The sequence below is a fragment of the Netta rufina genome, assembly GCF_964035555.1.
Source record: "Netta rufina genome assembly, chromosome: Z".
In the NCBI taxonomy this organism is placed as follows: Eukaryota; Metazoa; Chordata; class Aves; order Anseriformes; family Anatidae; genus Netta; species Netta rufina.
In genome coordinates, this window is record NC_140126.1 from 21,435,295 (window position 1) to 21,453,358 (window position 18,064).

Sequence of the window (18,064 nt, forward strand, 5' to 3'; positions counted from 1 at the left end):
TAAGCCTTTGAATTGCCAAATTGTTAAATACGGGTGAAAATATAAGTAAATGATTCATAACAAACATACGTCTTGATTTCTGAAACTGCTAGTCATTTTTTTTAGCTTTGCATGCTTAAAAAAGTAAATAACCATGTCTTGCTTGATGCGTGTAAGACTCCATCTTCTCACTTTTACTTGAAGAGTCATCATCACATGGTGTGAAACACCTGATATTCAAATTATAATTCTGAGATTTGTCCCAAAATGTAAGAATAACTTAATACCAAAGATTTTGACATTGAAAGGAAAAACTACACATGGGGCTAACTCAGCTTGTTTAGAGGTGTAACTGCTTGCTGCTAGGGCTTATCGCTTCTTCCAGGGACAAGTAATATGCTGCCACATAATATTTAGGCTAGCAATAGAAAAGAAGTGAAAGACAAGGTCATCACAGCTGTTGAAGTATGGTGACGTAGAATATTTAAATGATGTACATTCACAGGCATTTTAGTGTGCTCTGAAAGTTCCGACAACTGCAAGGAGATGGGATACGATCCCCTTTTACCACCATCCCAAAAACAGTGTTAAGGTTCTTTCTTCTGAGGCTGGTAAGAGTTGTACCAAATTTTTTTAACACCAGCTTCATTTAGAAATGTTTTCAGTTTCTTTATGCTATAGACTCAAGAGGATATTAGAGGGACAGATGACTCATTAAAAAGCTATTGAGTATTGCTGTCATTAAATGCAGTTACATCAGTGAGATGGATTTTAAAAAGCTCACTTCAGTGGCAGACTTTCTCACCTTGTTTTTTCACACTTTTCTCCTAATGACTTTGTGGTGAACAATGCCTTGACATATTAAGACTTAAAAAAGCAGTTCTGAAATGTTCCTGAAATAGTATTGCTAGGTATGTGGTTGATTAAAATTTTCAGTTTAAATAATTGTTCTGTATTGTTGATTTGGATTAGGAAATGTTTCTTTTTATGGTTGCATACAGTTTTGGTTACTGTTCGTGTCTTTACCATCTGTGTTCTCGACTTAAAGGTGCCAGCAGGATTAGGGGAAGTTAAATGGGTCTTTAAGTTGTGGAATGGTGTTTAGGAATTCATGGCTGTAAAAGAAGGTTTGTTACAAATTTTTACAATTAATTAATTTGGAATATTTTCATGAAAAATGTGCAAAAAATCATTCTACTTTTTCCACTGATAGAGCTTTATAACACCAGCAGTTTTTAAACATTATGACTACATAAATCATAAATTTCAACTATTATTTAATGTGTATTAAAAGTCGCTTAATATTGAATTAGTTTTATTAAATTCTCATTGTCATAGTCTTCCTTCTGCTACATTTGTTTGATTGACTAAATCTTTGGAGAATGTAGATGATAGTAGCAGAAATAATTCATATGAGAACCAAAGTGGTTGAGAAAAAACTGCCTGCCTAATTTGTATTTAGTAATCAACTGAAGGATCTAGTACAGCCACAGCTACTGTTCAAAGCAATGTACTTAAATTCATTGAACTGATGCTATGAATTTTATTTTTGAGTCCCATAGAAGAATGTGTCTTTGAATTTCAACATAGAAACAGGAGGTAACTTGATATAAATAAATATTAATGTCTCTTAACAAACTATGAACTATATCAGATTACTTTTTTTTTTTTTTTTTTCTATTTAAGGCCAAAAAGTGAAGCTTATGGTAAATAAAACGTGGAAAAGCTGTATTTTAGCAGAGGCCACAGGTGTACTATAAGTTTCATGAACTAAGGAGTAAAGATTTTTTTCAGGCTAAAATGAGTAAAATTATGTGCAAATGTATTATTGTTACATCAATATAATGTAACATTTAAAAAAAAAAAAAAAGTTGCATTTAAGTACATGCAGAAATTCTACACCCATGTTGGGGAAATGGTAATAAAGATGTCATATGTACCAAGTTCAGTGCCGATTTTGGATTTTTGTTCATGTAAGTGGGTTACAATGCATTAAAGTCATCCTGATACGGACAAAATAACACTTTGCTTCAACAAAATATAGTGTCCAAGATTAGAATATAGTTATATTAAACCAGAAAAGATGCAATTTACATTTCAGCATTTGTAAATATCTGTGTGAGATATGAAATATGAGGAGTTACAGGCTGAGTTTACTGTGGTTTGTTGGTAATACTGTATAGTATTTCAACCCACATTATACACTTATCCTGACACAAGAGGTCCATTTCTGGGGAAATGTTTGAAGTAGGTGCTTCTGCTGGAAGAAGTCAATAATGCAGAAATTGCAATACTGTAACCCTAGCTGTAAAATTATACCTCATAACCAGTAGGGTTCAGTATGTTTTCACTTTAGAGGTCTTGTGCTGAAGAATACTGGCTGTTTGCCAAAATCAAAATACTATATTAGAAACCATTCGTAAGAACTTCTTTGAAGTCATTTAGTCTCAATGCCAAAATCTATATTAATCCCTATCTGCAGCATCCACTATTTCAAACTCATAATTAGGACACAAGATGAGGCTGACACCTTATTCTGTTTTTCCAGCTCTTCAACTGCTTTGGATAATCCTCAGGCTCTCCAGTTAGGTGGTCAGTGGAAGGGTCAAATCACTAAATTGAAGTAAATTATTTGTCCATATATCGGGAGAATAGGCATCTAATGGCTGTTGTAAAGTTTAGAGTACTACAGATCCCAGGGTGTCCTATGGGGAAGAATGTGCAATTCTGAATTTACGCTAAGGCTTGTGGGCCGTAGTTAAGACACAGAGCTCAGCCCTGTCCTTCATGTTTTATAAGAATCCTGATTTAATCATATTTCCATTTTGTTGCTACTGAAGCTCTTTCTTGTTGGAGTTTTAAAAAGATTTTACTGACATTATCATTTTATTATTTATGTTTTTCATTATGCACAGCATAAGGTAAAGGCAAAAATGCCAAATCTCAAACAAAACAATGTGTTGTTGCAGTTTAATGCTCTGAGATCTCTCATACATGCAAAATTAAATGTATTTCACTGGCCCTCAGTTACACATAAAATACAATTTAAGTACAGTCTCAGTTTTAAAGGTGCTTGATTAGTCTGGTATGGGTTTAATAGAGTTTTCTGCTGTTTGTGATTAAGTCCTATTTCTCCTTCCTTTATATCATGAATTAATTCTTTAATGTTTAAGAACAATACTTTTTATTGAGATAGGGTTACTGGACGTATGTGTAGATTTTTATATTTTAAGGGAACCAATGAGAAGTCTAAGGAACATAAAAATTTAAGAAATAGGGATAATTTAACATTACAGAAGATTTTAATCATCTCTAGATTCATAGACCACCTCGAACACACTACTTGTTGAAAGGATGGTTTTATGCCTGTTTGAGACCACATAAATATTAGAGAAAACAAAACAGCCAAGAAAGGGATTAGTTTTGGCAGTGTTACAGAGGCAGACGATGGAGAGTTACGATAAAAGCCCTCTTCTGCTTGCAATTGATCGTGTGATTAAAAAAATCAGTGGGAGATTTGTTTGTTGGTTTTAATATTCTTGTAAGTTTTTAGAGATGAAAATGTGATTCTATCTATGTTGGAATTCAGTAAAAAATTTTGGAACTCACTTTCAGATGTCTGAAATTGTTGGCCAATACTGGTTCAAAAATATGAACATTAATACTCAAACTTTCAATTAGCCTAATTGACATGTTAATCATTTAGGGAAATGTAGAGCCTAAAAGTTGGTGGCAATTCAAAAAGAATTGAATTAGAATGTGTTAGAAATTGAAGGTCTTCATAGTAGATGCAGCTTTAAGAAGGTGTTTAGTAGATGTATAGCAGTTGAAAGAGCCTTTGGTGGAAAGTTATTCTAAGTATTTACCAGAATTTGATATGGTGTCATCAACGGTCTGTCTATCTAGACAAATTAGCCAAAGTTAAAACACTGTTCCCTGTAACTTTTCTGCAGTACAGAATATACGAACTTGCTTGTTCGCTTTTCTGTTTTTTTCTTCCTTTTTGTGAGGATGCTGTCTGTTTGGCAAGCCGTATTAACAAGATTGAAGTATGCTTCATTGTCAGGGTTTGCCACAGCCTCTTGAAATAATGGATGTAGGATGTTGAAAATCTTTCTTTTTTTATAAATTATTAATTATTTTTGTAGGAGTTCCATAAAGAATATATTGCCACGTGCCCATCAGTAATATGTAACTGGTAATGGAGCAAAAGATCATTCATATGCTGCCATATACCCAGTAGTTTTCTTTCCTTTGTTTGCCTATCTTTACATTTTTCTCCTAATACTGTAAACCTATGGTTAAGTTGTTCTTCTGGCTTGAATTGAAAGATCATGTAAATGTGGCTGGGCTGTGAGATAGCCCTTCTTATCCTTTTAGCTGTTCAGAAGTTACTGGAGCATAGCCTTACAGTGAGTGTAGGAGAGGATATAGCTCTCACAGCTCAGTAGGTCATTCTTGGATTATGTCATGGATATTGCCAATAGGAGGGCAGTAGAAGGGCTACTTAGATTAAATGATTCAGTCCACTGCTTTAACAGAATGTAATTTAGAGGAATAGAATATAATTATTGTCATTCTTAGAAGAAAATATTTTTTCCAATGATACATGTTTTATCCAAACGTATGTATATATATTTCAGAATCAGGATCAAAATTTAGTCTACATTTATTATTAAGACATTATTAAACAAAGGAGCATATACAAAATAAAAGACAACAGACATAATTATGTACTCTTTCATAAAAATAAAAATAATAATAACAATAGTACATCATACAGGAAGGTCTCTCTAGCTCAGTTTTTTATATTAGGTTTTATAAAACCTGTAGTGCTTCTTATAATAACAGGAAGTTGTTTGTTTTTATTACTTTGACCTTAATTATTGAGGACTTACTGATATGCAAAAACAAGTATGTTCGTGCGCAGAGGATTTACTTATTTGTAGCTGGTCATCTTTTTTGTGATAAAATTAAAGGTACTGCTGGTGATCTTACACATTTCCTTTCATGTGGTTAATGAGTGGGGGACTTTTAAGGCAAAATCTTAATGTTGCCTTTCTTATTACTGTGTAAAAAGTAGGTTAAAGATATTTGCATCATCTTTGTAAGATAGGGATCATCTTTGACCACGGGCGGTATAGCATGGGGGCTAGCCTGATTCATACTGATAGTTTTACCATGTGACATCACCATGTAGTCCCTACGCTGACTTTTAATTCTTGGTGGCCTTCAGTCATAGTGCGGTGGGAGGACAGTTGGTGTTTTAATTTTTGTATTTCCGTCATTCTAAACAGCTGTATAAAAAATAAAAGTTTTGCAAGTTTAATCTTAATAATCTTCACCCAAAAAAAGCAGACACGCTATGTCATAAAATAACTATTAGTGACTAGTTTGTATCCTATAAATCTAACTTGAGTTGATAATATGGTCCATTACCAGCTAACTGCACAGAGTATTTTTCATTTTACACTCTTCAGTTACTTTTTAGTGAAGTGTTAAAAAATATGAAGCTTTTCTCCTCTCTAAAATTGCACACTGTCTGTCTGTTATTAGGGAGATAACAGCTCTTATAAATGTTTCAGTAAGCGTTAAGTAGACAGTTATGTGCACTCTCATTCCACGCTTATTTGCTTACTGTAATAAACTGATAAAATATGTGTGGTTTGTCTCTGTGTATCTGCAGGCATCATGAGTCACATAGATTTCCTTTAGAAATAATGTTGTGTCTGCAGAATTGATTGGTTATTTTCATAAACCATCCAAAGGTACACAAACGACTTCTATTATTTAAACATATGCTATGTAAGATTTGTAGGGGATTATCTCATGGTTACTAGATGCTTCTTGTTCTATTAACTCTTTGGAGGGTTATTTTAACCCCTGAATGATTGCAGGTATCCTGCCCTGTAGGTTTCTATAAGCATTGCAAATGTATGCATTAAAAATGGTAAAATAAAAACAAAAAACTGTTTACCAGACTCGTGCAACTGTTCAGTAGACTGCCTTACAGTCAAATCAACCTTTGTTAGCTCACAATCTTGACCAGCAAACAGATGTCTTAAGAATTTTAATTTTTCCTGGAATAAATTTCTTTGTTCAGGAGACATCTAATTTATTTATTTCTAGTACTGACACATTAAATGCAACTAGAAATTAATGTCCTATAGGCTTTAAAACATAATATTATTTTTCTATCTGTCTTTTGCATGTCTTACATTTTGTAAAGTATGATATTGAAAGTAAAAGTGAATGTCCTCACATGAGTGAAAGTACGAATGAAATATGAGAAGTAATGCTGTGAGAGGCATAGATTAAATTCTCTAAGTAAAATTTGTAGGCAGATTTCAATAAGACTTGAGTCAGTGTCACAATTTAAATATATTGAGGGATTTTTGTGTCATGTGCATATGCATCTTTACTAGATATCTGTCTACTACTTAGGTCTTCATTCCTATTAACAATGTTATAGAAGTTACATGCCTGCACAGACAAGCAGAGCACTTCAAAATACTTGTTTTAACATGAATAAAACATATTTTCTGAGCTTATTAATGAAAAATGGCTGGACTGTTTAATGAAATAACTTTGCAGTTATGTTTGTCCAGCCCAAATTGAATTAAATGTTACAAGGTAAAGTCTAAGCTTAAACTTAAAAATAAGATGTAAATTACATTTTAAAGATTCAGTTTTATTAATTATTTTATCAGTGCTTTAAGTGACAGTTTCTTGTGAGATTCTGCTAATAACCTGTTACTGCTGCAAAAATGGGTCATACATGTATATTCCTATGTCCTCTTTACATGTACCAATTATATGTATATATATATTTAAGTACCTCCTTTCTTATTTCCTGATAACACAGGTTTTTTTGGAGAGTGTGACCTACTCGAATATTTTTAGAAATCTAAGCAGAAGAATAATTTGTTAAAGCTTGGGTTTAGTATTTAAAGATGTTTTAATTTGTGGAACTGTGAAGTTCCATACAACTAATACTTTTTCCATTCATTTTGCATTAGCCAGAAATCAGGTCAGGTCATGTCACAGGAGCAATTTTTTGTAGTTTTAATTTAAAGGTAAACTACTTTTGTGGTTTACCCCCAGCAGGCAGCTGATCACCATAGAGTCTCACACTCTCACTCTCCTCATGTGGGATGGGGCAGAGAATCAGAAAGGTAGAAGTGCAAGAACTCACATGTTGACATAAAGACAGTTCACTAGCTATAGCAAAAGCCAAACTTTGCTGTTTAGCACAGCAACACAAGGAATCCATTCGCGCCTCCCCATCAGCAGGCAGGAGCTTAGCCATTCCAGGACAGCAGGGCTCATCACACATCATGGTTTAATTGGAATATAAATGCAATCATTCTGAACATCCCCCACTTTCTACTCCTTTACCCCATTCTTATTGTCCACCATAATGCCATGTGATATGGGATGTGACCTCTCTGGTTCCCTTGGGCCAGCTGTCCTGGCTGTGTCCCCTCCCAGCTCCTTGTGCACCCCCAGCCTCCTCACTGGCAGGACAGCATGAGAAGCTGAAAAGTTCTGGGCTCTGTGCAAGCACTGCTTTGCAATAAATAAAACATTTGTGTGTTATCACCACTATTTTAATCCAAAAAATGAAGAAAATTAATTCTGACCCAGCCGAAACCGTGACAGCTATTTGAAAGTACACCTAATCTTAGTGTATATTTATGCACCTAAAGTGACATTGGAGTACAAAGATATGTGCTTATTGTGGGTTTTGTAAAACTTTGCTGAATTGTGTTCTCAGGTGAATGCTTGTAAGAGATCAATAATTAGACTGGAATAATTGGCTCCACTTAAAATTATGGTGCCCATATTCTTCAAGTGGTATTACTACTATTACTTAAAGATAGACAGAAACTTAAATAACTGGCTAGGTATTTTATTATATATTTTATTTGTATTTTTTTATGCTCACGCAGGTAAGACATTGTCCCTGAGATCATTATGTTATTTTTTTATGCCTGAACTTCAGCATTTTACTTAAAATGTATTAAAAAATTGTGCAGATTCAGTGTTGGGGGTGTAGAGTTTCCTCAGTTTGATATATTTTGAAACTGCCTTTTAATCTTCACTTTGAGGTTTATTGATAAATTGTTAATTTTACTTAAGAAAACTGATACCAGACGGCGTTTTTTTATTAGAGAAAGAAACAAAAAGTTGAAAGTTAAATCTGGTGTGGAAGTTTTTCTAGAAGTTCTTTGCCCAGTCACATCAGTACATATTTTATTTTAATTACAGCCATGTAGTGGTTGAGTTTTGAGTGGATGGGTTGCCTTTTTGCTTTTAACTTCATTAGTTATTTGTCATTCACTGTGGTATGTGCCATACTTAATGTGCCTTCCAAAGCCACTTCTGGATACAAACTCATTTACTTACTTATGTGGTTTTCTTCAGCTTTCATCAATATGGTGAGGACAATTCTAAACATTTAGTAGATGATCTTCACAGATACTCTGGGATCCTAAGTATTACTAGCCTTGCTTTCTAGTTTAGAAATTGGTGCTCAGAGGTTATGGTCAGGTTTTTATGTGCTCACTAGCTTCTAAAAGTTTTCAGTAGAATTCTCTAGAGCCGTATTTTTTGTCTCCCATTTCTCAGACGTCTTGTAGATGTAAATCACAGCTCTTACCAGCTTCTTATATTACTGGAAGTGTACACTAAGTCTTCAGATCAGCCTCTCAACGTTAAAAATGGCAGTCAGAAAAATGTAGCACCCGTTAAGAGTTTTGTAGGCAAGGCAAGATAAAAGCCAGTTCTCCTTGCTTAGCTGCTTTGGGTGTTGGAACATCCTTTTATATTCAGTTGTTTCTTTCACTTTGTTACTCATTCAAGGCTATGAATATAGGGCAGGAGAAGATGGACACTCATCATGAGAACACACACGTAAAATTCAGTAGCTTATAGTGTATTGCGCAGACAAAATTTCTGTGCTGAGCATTTGGTCTTTTCAACCTCTGTGTTCTGTTTTTTGTTGGTTTTTTTTTGTTTGTTTGTTTGTTTTTTAATTTTTGTGGTAACCTTGTTTAACAAACTCAAATTCACTCTTCAACTGTTTTCTGCATATTTTTTCCTTCTGCAGTCTTGAACCCATGATTATAGATCTCCTGACCATCACTAGCTGTTGGTGATTTTTTGTCTAAATGTCTTTCATGCTGCTGCTTCAGGACACAATGGACCCAAATCACAGAATTGCAGGGGTTGGAAGGGACCTCAAGAGATCATCTGGTCCAACCCCCCTGCCAAAGCAGGTTCCCTAGAGCAGGTTGACCAGGCAGGGTTTGGAAAGGGCTTGGTCCAGACAGGCCTTGAATATCTCCAGAGAAGGAGACTCCACAACCTCCCTGGGCAGCCTGTTCCAGTGAAAATGACCTTGAGATTTGTCTAATGACCTTTGAGATTTCTTAATTGTGGCAGCAGGATCACTAAAAATATGGCATCATCTCTCTGCTCTATGCAGCTGTGGTTTTAGTATTTGATTGGTGTGGTTGTTAGGCAAAATTCAGTGGTTTTAACAAGAGAAGAAGAAAGATTTCTCGCTGTGGTTTCATTGTACATGATGGGTTTGGGGTCACCATTGCGTTCTGATGGTTAGAATAAAGAAAAAAAAAAGATTAAAAAAAAAAAAGATAATTAAGGTAAAAAGATTAAAAGATTAAAGTTTTACGGATAAAATATGTCAATAATATTACAGGTAAAAAATCATTTGTAACTTAAAAAAAAAAAAAAGATTAAAATTAAAAGATAATTCAATGGATATTAAAAAAAAAAAAGATAATTCAATGGATATCAGAATTAATATATTAAAAACAGTTTTACAATGGAAAATTAAGTAAATACAGCAAAATTAAATCTGCTAGTTCTCAGCACCATAAATGTTATTTTTAGACTCTTTTAAAGATAATCATTATTGTGTTTTGTTTTTGGTTTTGAATGTGTCCTTTCATGTGTCTGGTTTGCCAAAATTCTGATCTGAAAGCAGGCATTCTAGCTGAGTGAAGTGTGTAGTATTTAAATGTTGTTTTATCAGTTTTTCTCTTACAACATTCACCAACTGTTGTTTTGTACTTAGCAGGTTACTACCCAAGTCTTCGTGCCAACAAAAACACATGAAATGCTTCATCGAATGACTGGAAAAGGATTATCTGCTCATTATCACTTCTCAAGACAGCCAGACATGTTTGGTGATCATATGGTATCCGTGCAAGTGACAGTAACAAATACAACTGATCAGAAGATAGAGAATATTCACATAGGAGAGACGAAGTTACCTCTGGGCATGAGGATACATGAGTTTAATCCAATAGGTAACCATATCCTATATTTTTAAATATAGAACCTTAATATTTTGGTAAATTTCAAATATAGGAAAGTGTTTTTGTATAGTCATACATATATATGAATACATATACATATATGTATGTATACACATGTGTGCATAAGTATACATATGTACATATACACATACACTCATGCAACTACCATTTCTTAGCTAATCTGATTTTAACAAAAGTTTAATTCAGTTTCTCCCTACTTACATCTGACTTTGGAAACAACTCCTTAGATCAGAACTTGTATGCCTGAAAGTCTACCTGCTTGTTCAAATCATTTGAGTTGATATGATAAATTTATTTTCTCTTCCTGCAAACTTCAATTCTCTTTCAGCCTTTGTCCAGAATGGCTGTAGCAGGCTATTATTAAGTATCAGGTTGTGATTTAGATACTCATAATGATCTCTGTGCCAGACTTTACAGAACATTTATGGGTTTATTATTTGATTTGGTGGCTCAGAACTTTCTCATTGTTTCTCTTGTAAGCTTTCAGCAGTAGATTGAAAGTGTTTTAATCTAGTATGGGTGTACCATGCTTTCATAAAAAGTGGTTTCTTGGATTAGGTACTCTGCTAATTCAGTAAAGCAATGCTGTAGTCAGGTCTAACCTAAACTACATGTATTTAACTTTCTGCCTTCTGATGTTTGGATGTTTTCTTTAACTCTGAAAAAGCTATATACATTTATGTTCAATAGCTAGAAAAGCAATTATGTTTCCATCTGACAAAAAGCAAAGTATAATTATTTGAACAGTCTAGCAAGAAATGTAACTGCTTCCGTCACAGACAACAAATGTTTTGTCAGTGTTTTTCAGTCAAAGGAATAAAGTAAAAGAATCATAGAATGGTTTGGATTGGAATGGACCTTTAAAGATCATATAGTCCAACCCCCCTGCCATGGGTAGGGACACCTCTCAGTATATACAGTTGCCCAAGGCCCCATCCAACCTGTATTGGATACTTCCAGGGATGAGGCATCCACAGATTCTCAGGACAACCTGTTCCAGTGCCTCACCACCCTCTAAGTAAAGAGTTTATTCCTTATAGCTAAACTAAATCGACCTTTTTTTCAGTTTAAAACCATTATTCCTTGTCCTACCACTATAGATCCTTTCAAAAAGTCTCTCTTCGTCTTTTTTTACAAGCCCCCTTTAGGTACTGGAAGGCCACTGTAAGGTCTCCCTGGAGCCTTCTCTTCTTCAGGCTGAACAGCCCCAAATCCCTCAGTCTGTCCTTATAGGAGAGCTGCTCCAGCCCCTTGATCATCTTCGTGGCCCTCCTCTGGACTCGTTTTAATAATTCTGTGTCCATCTTATGCTGGAGGAGCTGAACACAACACTCCAGGTGGGGTCTCATGAGAGCAGAGTAGAGAGGGGAGAATCACCTCCATTGCCTTGCTGGCCACACTGCTTTTGATGCAGCCCAGACTCAGTTGGCTTTCTGGGCTGTAAGTGCACATTGCTGGCTCATCCAAGTTGTCATCCACCAGGATTCCCAAGTCCTCCTCAGAGTCGCTCTCAAACTTTTCACCCCCTCGTCCATACTGATGTTTGTCACAAATTCGTAGAAGTAGATAACTGGTAATGTTGTAAATCAGATCACATAGTCAAAATTAAGTCATGTATAGTCAGTAGAATTCATTTCTGCCATGGGAGAAGAATGCGAAAAAATCAGGAATTAATACACTATCCATTTCAGGTTTCTTAAGTTCCACAACACAATCCTGTTCTTTAAATTATTTATTTCCCACTTTCATGTGCTATCTATCCTGTGCAGCCATTTGCTTCTTTTGCAGAAAATGAGTTATATATCATCAGTTCCTTCTAAAATGATGTTTTTTTCTCACTTAGTTGTAATTTCTTATATTCTTTGTCATTTTATCTAGAAGTTAGTGTATATGTTGTGTTCCTCTTTTTACCTGTTATTTATGTTTCCAGCATTTGGAAAATATGCCCTATAATTTGCCCAGTGCAATTAAAAGTAGTGTCAGTGTAGACAGGTATTCCTGCTGGAGTGTACACCTAGCGTTGCCTCCATCGCTGCAATTTTGGTTGGTGATTGCCCTGATTTTGCAAGTATAAAAGGGCAAAATTATTTCATCTAAATTCTTGTGCACAGTATTTTCTTCTTGGCTAGGTGCCTTTGAAACTCCATTTGAAAACATTAAGCTGAAAGATGTAGGTAAAGTTTAGGAAGTTGGAGCCTATAACCCTTTGATGCTTGACACAGACTTCTTTCCTGGAAATACTTTGTTTTTCACTCACTCTCTAACATTAGCTTAGCTTTTGCCTAATCACTTGTTTTTCATATATTTTTCCAGAAGTTAATCTAGATATAGTTAAATTAAGTTTCCTTTTGTTGCAGAAAAGCAGTATGCTCTTCAGTTCCTGAAAAGCATGAAATACATGAATGAATAAACTGGAAGAAGTAACCAAACATTTTTTTGCCTGTCCAATCATATTTATTTGAATTCCTTTCTTCTAACAGTGGTTTTAGTTTTGTTTTTGTTTTTCTTTTAAGTTTCAAACAGCTAGACTGCTCCGATGTTTGTTTTTAATACCTACCTTTGTATTAAAAACAGCTTTTCTTCCAGCCAAAATAAAGCCTTATGTCTACAACATTAAGGAAATAGCAAAGAGATCTAGCAAAGAAACTAAGAACAAGCATGTTTCTTGATACCTGAAATTGAGAAGTGCCTCACAAAAATTATCATCCACTTTGAGTTAATAATCTCTCTGCTCTCTTCCATAAGTAAAGCATAGAGAAATATTGGGAAATAAATATATCATACTAATCATGAATAATTTTACATTATACTTTTCTTCTATTACTTCATGTATTAATGTGCATTTTACTAATATTTGTTCTTTTTTACTATTTATTAACTAAATTTGCAAACTGATGTTATTCTATATGAAATGTCAATGCTGGATCTGTACACAAGCAAAGAGATACAATTTCAATATATTTTTTTCTGTAAATAATTTCCTTTTTTTAATACATATTTTTATCTACTTGATGAGGCTGCAGGAATGAAATTCAACATTCCCTGTGCCACAATTTCCTTCCTGTTCAGGAAGGAAAATGGAAGTGTAATATCTGGGGGAAACCTGCTTTAAATTAAGCTACAAAAATCTGTTTTTTGTTGTTTGATCGGTTGGTTTTGTTTGTTTGTGTGTTTTGTTGTTGCTGGTGTGTTTTTTTTCGTGTATATATAGATAGATAGATTTTATAATTACATGAAATTTGAGGGTTTACATCTGGGCTATTGTGTTCCTTTGCATGCTTACTTCACCTGTTCAAAATATTTTTATGTAGAGTGCCTCGAGCCTGGGGGATCTGCGACTGTCTCAATGGGTATTGACTTCTGTGATTCTACTCAGACTGCCAGTTTCCAGTTATGGTGAGTTCTAAAGGATGAGGGAATGGAAATCTTCTAGGAAAATAATGGTACATGGCATTTAATTTTTTGGCCCTAAGTGTAACTTAGAAGTTTACTTGGCAGTATCAGACATACTGTTTAATAAATGTTTAAATAACTGAACATCAGTTCACAACATGCTGTAAACCAAATGTGTTTTTAGCAAAATAAGACACAATGACTGTTCTGTTTTACTGTTACAATGATTATCAGTTTTCTCAGGTCTTCCCTTTTTGTTTAGCACTTGCTTCTCAAAACACACATTAGGTGGTAATCTCAAATCTAGGTTTAAAATTATATGTCTAAGTGCAAGAACTCTTTGACAGGTTGTGTTTGGGACTGTTTTTCCCTTAGGACAAACAATATCAAGTAGGATAATCATTAGCTCATTTTCCAAGTTAGAATTACTTCTGTTCCTGAGATTTGTTTTTATTTTTTCCCACTTTTCTCAGGATTCTTTTTACTAACATCACATTAAAGGGAGCCATCAGATCTGACCTAGTATGCTGGAATGTCTTCCTTATAAGAAATCAAAAATCAAAAAAGCATATAGTGGTGAGCAATTTTATTAACTCAAATGATTATTATGGCTGTTTATAATCTCTGTAACATGACTGCATGAAACCAACCCCGAAATTTGCAGGCTAACAAAGCATTTTCCTCATGCTGTAGATTCTTTGAAATGATTAGAGAGAGAATTACAACAAATAAGTCACTGGCCAACTAGATTTTGTCTTATATACTTGATTTACATTTTTAATGGACATTATTGGCATATTCATGATCCTCCTTTTAATGAGGTCCATTGCATTCTAGGCTAAAAGAACCTGTTCACCCGGTGAGAACTCTGTTATAAAGCAGCATTTGAAACCAGGGGAAAAAAATAAAGGTGTCTAAACATTAGGAATGAATAGATGTGGGAAAGCAAGGCTTCTACTTTTAAGAGCAATTCAGGCTTTTGCTGGCTTATATAGTCTTTAAAACTATGCAAAGACAATAAATGAATCTCCAAGGGTCATTTTTTCTCCACATATTTCAAAGTATTTTTCTTTTGATGTATTGTTGCAAGAATCACTACATCTTTCTACAAAAATGGATATTTAATAGGCATTCAAATTGCAGCTTTCCAAATTAGGGAAAACTCCAGTCCTTTCAGAAATTACTGGACCCATTTCTTCAACACTACGGGAATTTTAATGTACAACTACTAAGCACAGTTTGCACAACTCACAGGTAGGAATAAAGGTAGAAGTAATAGCTTTATAATGGAAATGTACCCAAATGACTCTAGAAGAACCACTGATAAAGTTAAATTATCTGTTTTAGGGGAAAGAAGGTTTTACTATTGAAAATGTATATTTTTTTCCTCCTTGAGCCTATTTCTGCACACTTAACGTGTAGTCATTTTAAAGATAGTAGTACCCCCAGCAAGTTGTCTGTAGCATGCAGTTTTTTGCATGTCACACAGTTTCATAGCATAGAATCATTAAGGTTGGAAAAGACCTCCAAGATCATCTGGTTCAACCATCCCCATACCACCACTATCACCCACTAAACCATGTCCCTAAGCACCACATCCAGCCTTTCCCTGAACACCCCCAGGGATGGTGACTCCACCACTCCCTGGGCAACCCGTTCCAATGCCTGACTGCTCTTTCTGAAAAGAAGTGTCTCCTCATTTCCAACCTAAACCTCCCCTGGTGCAACTTGAGGCCATTTCCTCTAGTCCTATCACTAGTTATCTGTGAGAAGAGGCCAACCCCAGCTCCCCACACCTTCCTTTCAGGGAGTTGTAGAGAACAATGAGGTCCCCCCTGAGCCTCCTCTTCTCCAGACTAAACAACCCCAGTGCCCTCAGCTGCTCCCCATGGGACTTGTGCTCCAGGCCCTTCTCATGTTCGTAGCCCTTCTTTGGACACACTCCAGGGCCTCGATGTCCTTCTTCTACTGAGGGGCCCAAAGCTGAACACAGTACTCAAGGTGCAGCCTCACCAGAGCTGAGTACAAGGATTAGCTGATCTGCAGTTCTGCTGACTACACACTGCTGTAGCTGGTCTGTGTGCTGTTTGCTAGAATTAGGGAACAATTTTGGACTGTAGCCCAATGCAAGTCTTGTTTGGGGAGGGAAGTTCCATTCTAGGCAATGCAATTTCATAATTGCTTCAAAATGAATAAATGTATTTTGTTTTTATTTTAAAATAAAACATGCTCAGTTTATCAAGCAGGAACACTTTTCTAGAAAAGAGCAGATATTTTTCTTTAAAGTACATATTTTCAGTATACTAATGATTTGGTTCCAAACTTATACCATTTATTGCTAAGAATCTTAGAAGTGATGAGGATAAGCAATGTAGCATAACACATTGATTTTATGCAGATCATCACCTTTATGTTTTGGGAGGTCTGCTGTATTAGTGATATATAAAAACTGATTACTTTCTCCAACATTGCCTAGTAATTGTTTATTATTTTCCTATTAGACAAACAAGACAGATCAATAATCCTGAACACCAACCAGACTATGAGTAACATCACTGTAAATAGATTTGCCTCAGACCTCAGTGGTGTATTCATTTTAATGATTTGGACAATGTGAGTCCAATGACAAAGCTCAAGCTAAGTTTAAAATTAAATTAAGAATAGGAATTGCTTACTTTGTTCCTTTGCTAATTGACAGGGCCCTGTCTCTTTGAGACTAGTTCTTAGAAAATTGTGTAAAAATAGATTTAAAAGTTTGTTGCATAAAATTTGCTGTTTTACTGTAAGAAATATAATATTATTCAAAATCATACTGATGTCAACATCATTGCAGAAATTGTGCATTCTGATGTTTTGGGGGCTGTGTATGAGAACTCAACTGAAGCCTTTTTAGCCTTTCATACTAATTAAAAAGGTTTTATCCAAAAGAAAGAATAACTTTAAAAAGTTTGTTTAAATGTTGTTAAAATATATGCACACAGGTGTCAATATTCTTGTATTTCCTGATAATGTATCTTTATGAAAGACATTATCAGTTATTTTGCATTTTGTTAGAAGCATATTCAGCAGTAAAGTGTACCTGATCATAATAATTTTCTTTAGTTGTTCTAAAAGGGAGCACTTTGTCTTGCATCAAATGTAATTGATCCTGAAGCAGTGTAATCACAATTACTCACTTTCTTAATTGGCCTGCCCAAAATCAGAAAATGGAAACCGATCGGCAGTGTTTAAATCAATAGCCTTGTAGTAATGCTTGTGGGGGTAGGGAGATAGTGGTAATGGGTAGATCAATTGGTCTTAGATGCCAATCATGGACTGTGTGTTTTGCATAGCAAATACTACCTTTCTGTTTGGGGATGTGCTGCTGTAATAGTGGTTCAATAAACACAAACTGTAAAAAGAAAAAAAAATAATGTGAGTAATAAAATATTTAAATCTCTTTCTGAATCTGTTGTACAAATCAAGGACAATGAAGGAGAAATTGTATTATAGAGAGGCTAAGAGGTCTGAGCTTTGAAAGACTTCCCTAGTAAATACTATTTTTATGAAGCAAAGCTTACCAAGATCACACATCTAATTAAAAAAAGGTGAAACACCATAACATGAAAATTATTCCTAATGCATTTATTTAGAATATGTATCAGGATGCTCACCCTATGTATTCATAAGGCATATGCATCTTCGTTGCCATTTTTCATGTGCCATGTCCTTGTAGAGGCATACTGCTTCAGTTATTCCGGTGTTCTGCACAGTAATGCTTTTCTCAAGTGGAAAGTTGTAGAGGAATTAATAGAGGTACTTGTTTTTTTAAAAAAAAGATTTTTATGATTGTTACTGTTCCTATTTGGGACACTTTTTACAGACTTTGTAAGCAGGATAGGCCCAACCTAAAAGAGTAAAGCCATTTGTCACTGGGTAACGTACGTGCAAGATAGTTGTTAACTCCTAGTTAAGCATTAATATACCCACCACCTCAGAAAGGGACCTGTCTTTGCTGGGCAGGCAGGCATCAGTGAGCAGAGGAAAGGTTAGCTTCCTCAGCTCCCTGGAACAGATCCTTGGCGTTGCAGACTGACTGCAGTATAATCCACTGGCCGTGGATTACTCCTTTTTTGTCTGTTTTCAGATTTTCCTGTCCTGTTTTCTGAGCATGTATTTAGAATTTTAAATTTCTGGCAGTATTTGTAAAAGCCGAAACAATTCCATTGTGTTATAGGTGTCTGGTGAGTGACTAAATGTGAACAGGAGATGTCCTATGTATAACCGGGAGAGCTGGAGAGGGAAGGAAGCTTGTCCTTACCTCCTCTTCCCTTTCTTTTTCATCC

General features: G+C 35.0%; 1 protein-coding gene across 2 annotated transcripts in view; it reads left to right on the forward strand.

Moving 5' to 3' along the window:
• AP3B1 (adaptor related protein complex 3 subunit beta 1) overlaps positions 1-18,064 on the forward strand; it is a 168,677-nt gene that overhangs the window by 124,974 nt on the left and 25,639 nt on the right. The window contains exons 23-24 of one of the 2 annotated variants that reach the window (XM_084305457.1): positions 10,082-10,316; positions 13,658-13,742. In XM_084305457.1, the coding sequence (XP_084161583.1) occupies positions 10,082-10,316; positions 13,658-13,742 (320 nt within the window). The remainder of the gene's footprint in view (positions 1-10,081; positions 10,317-13,657; positions 13,743-18,064) is intronic. The other variant, XM_084305458.1, reaches the window with a different exon arrangement.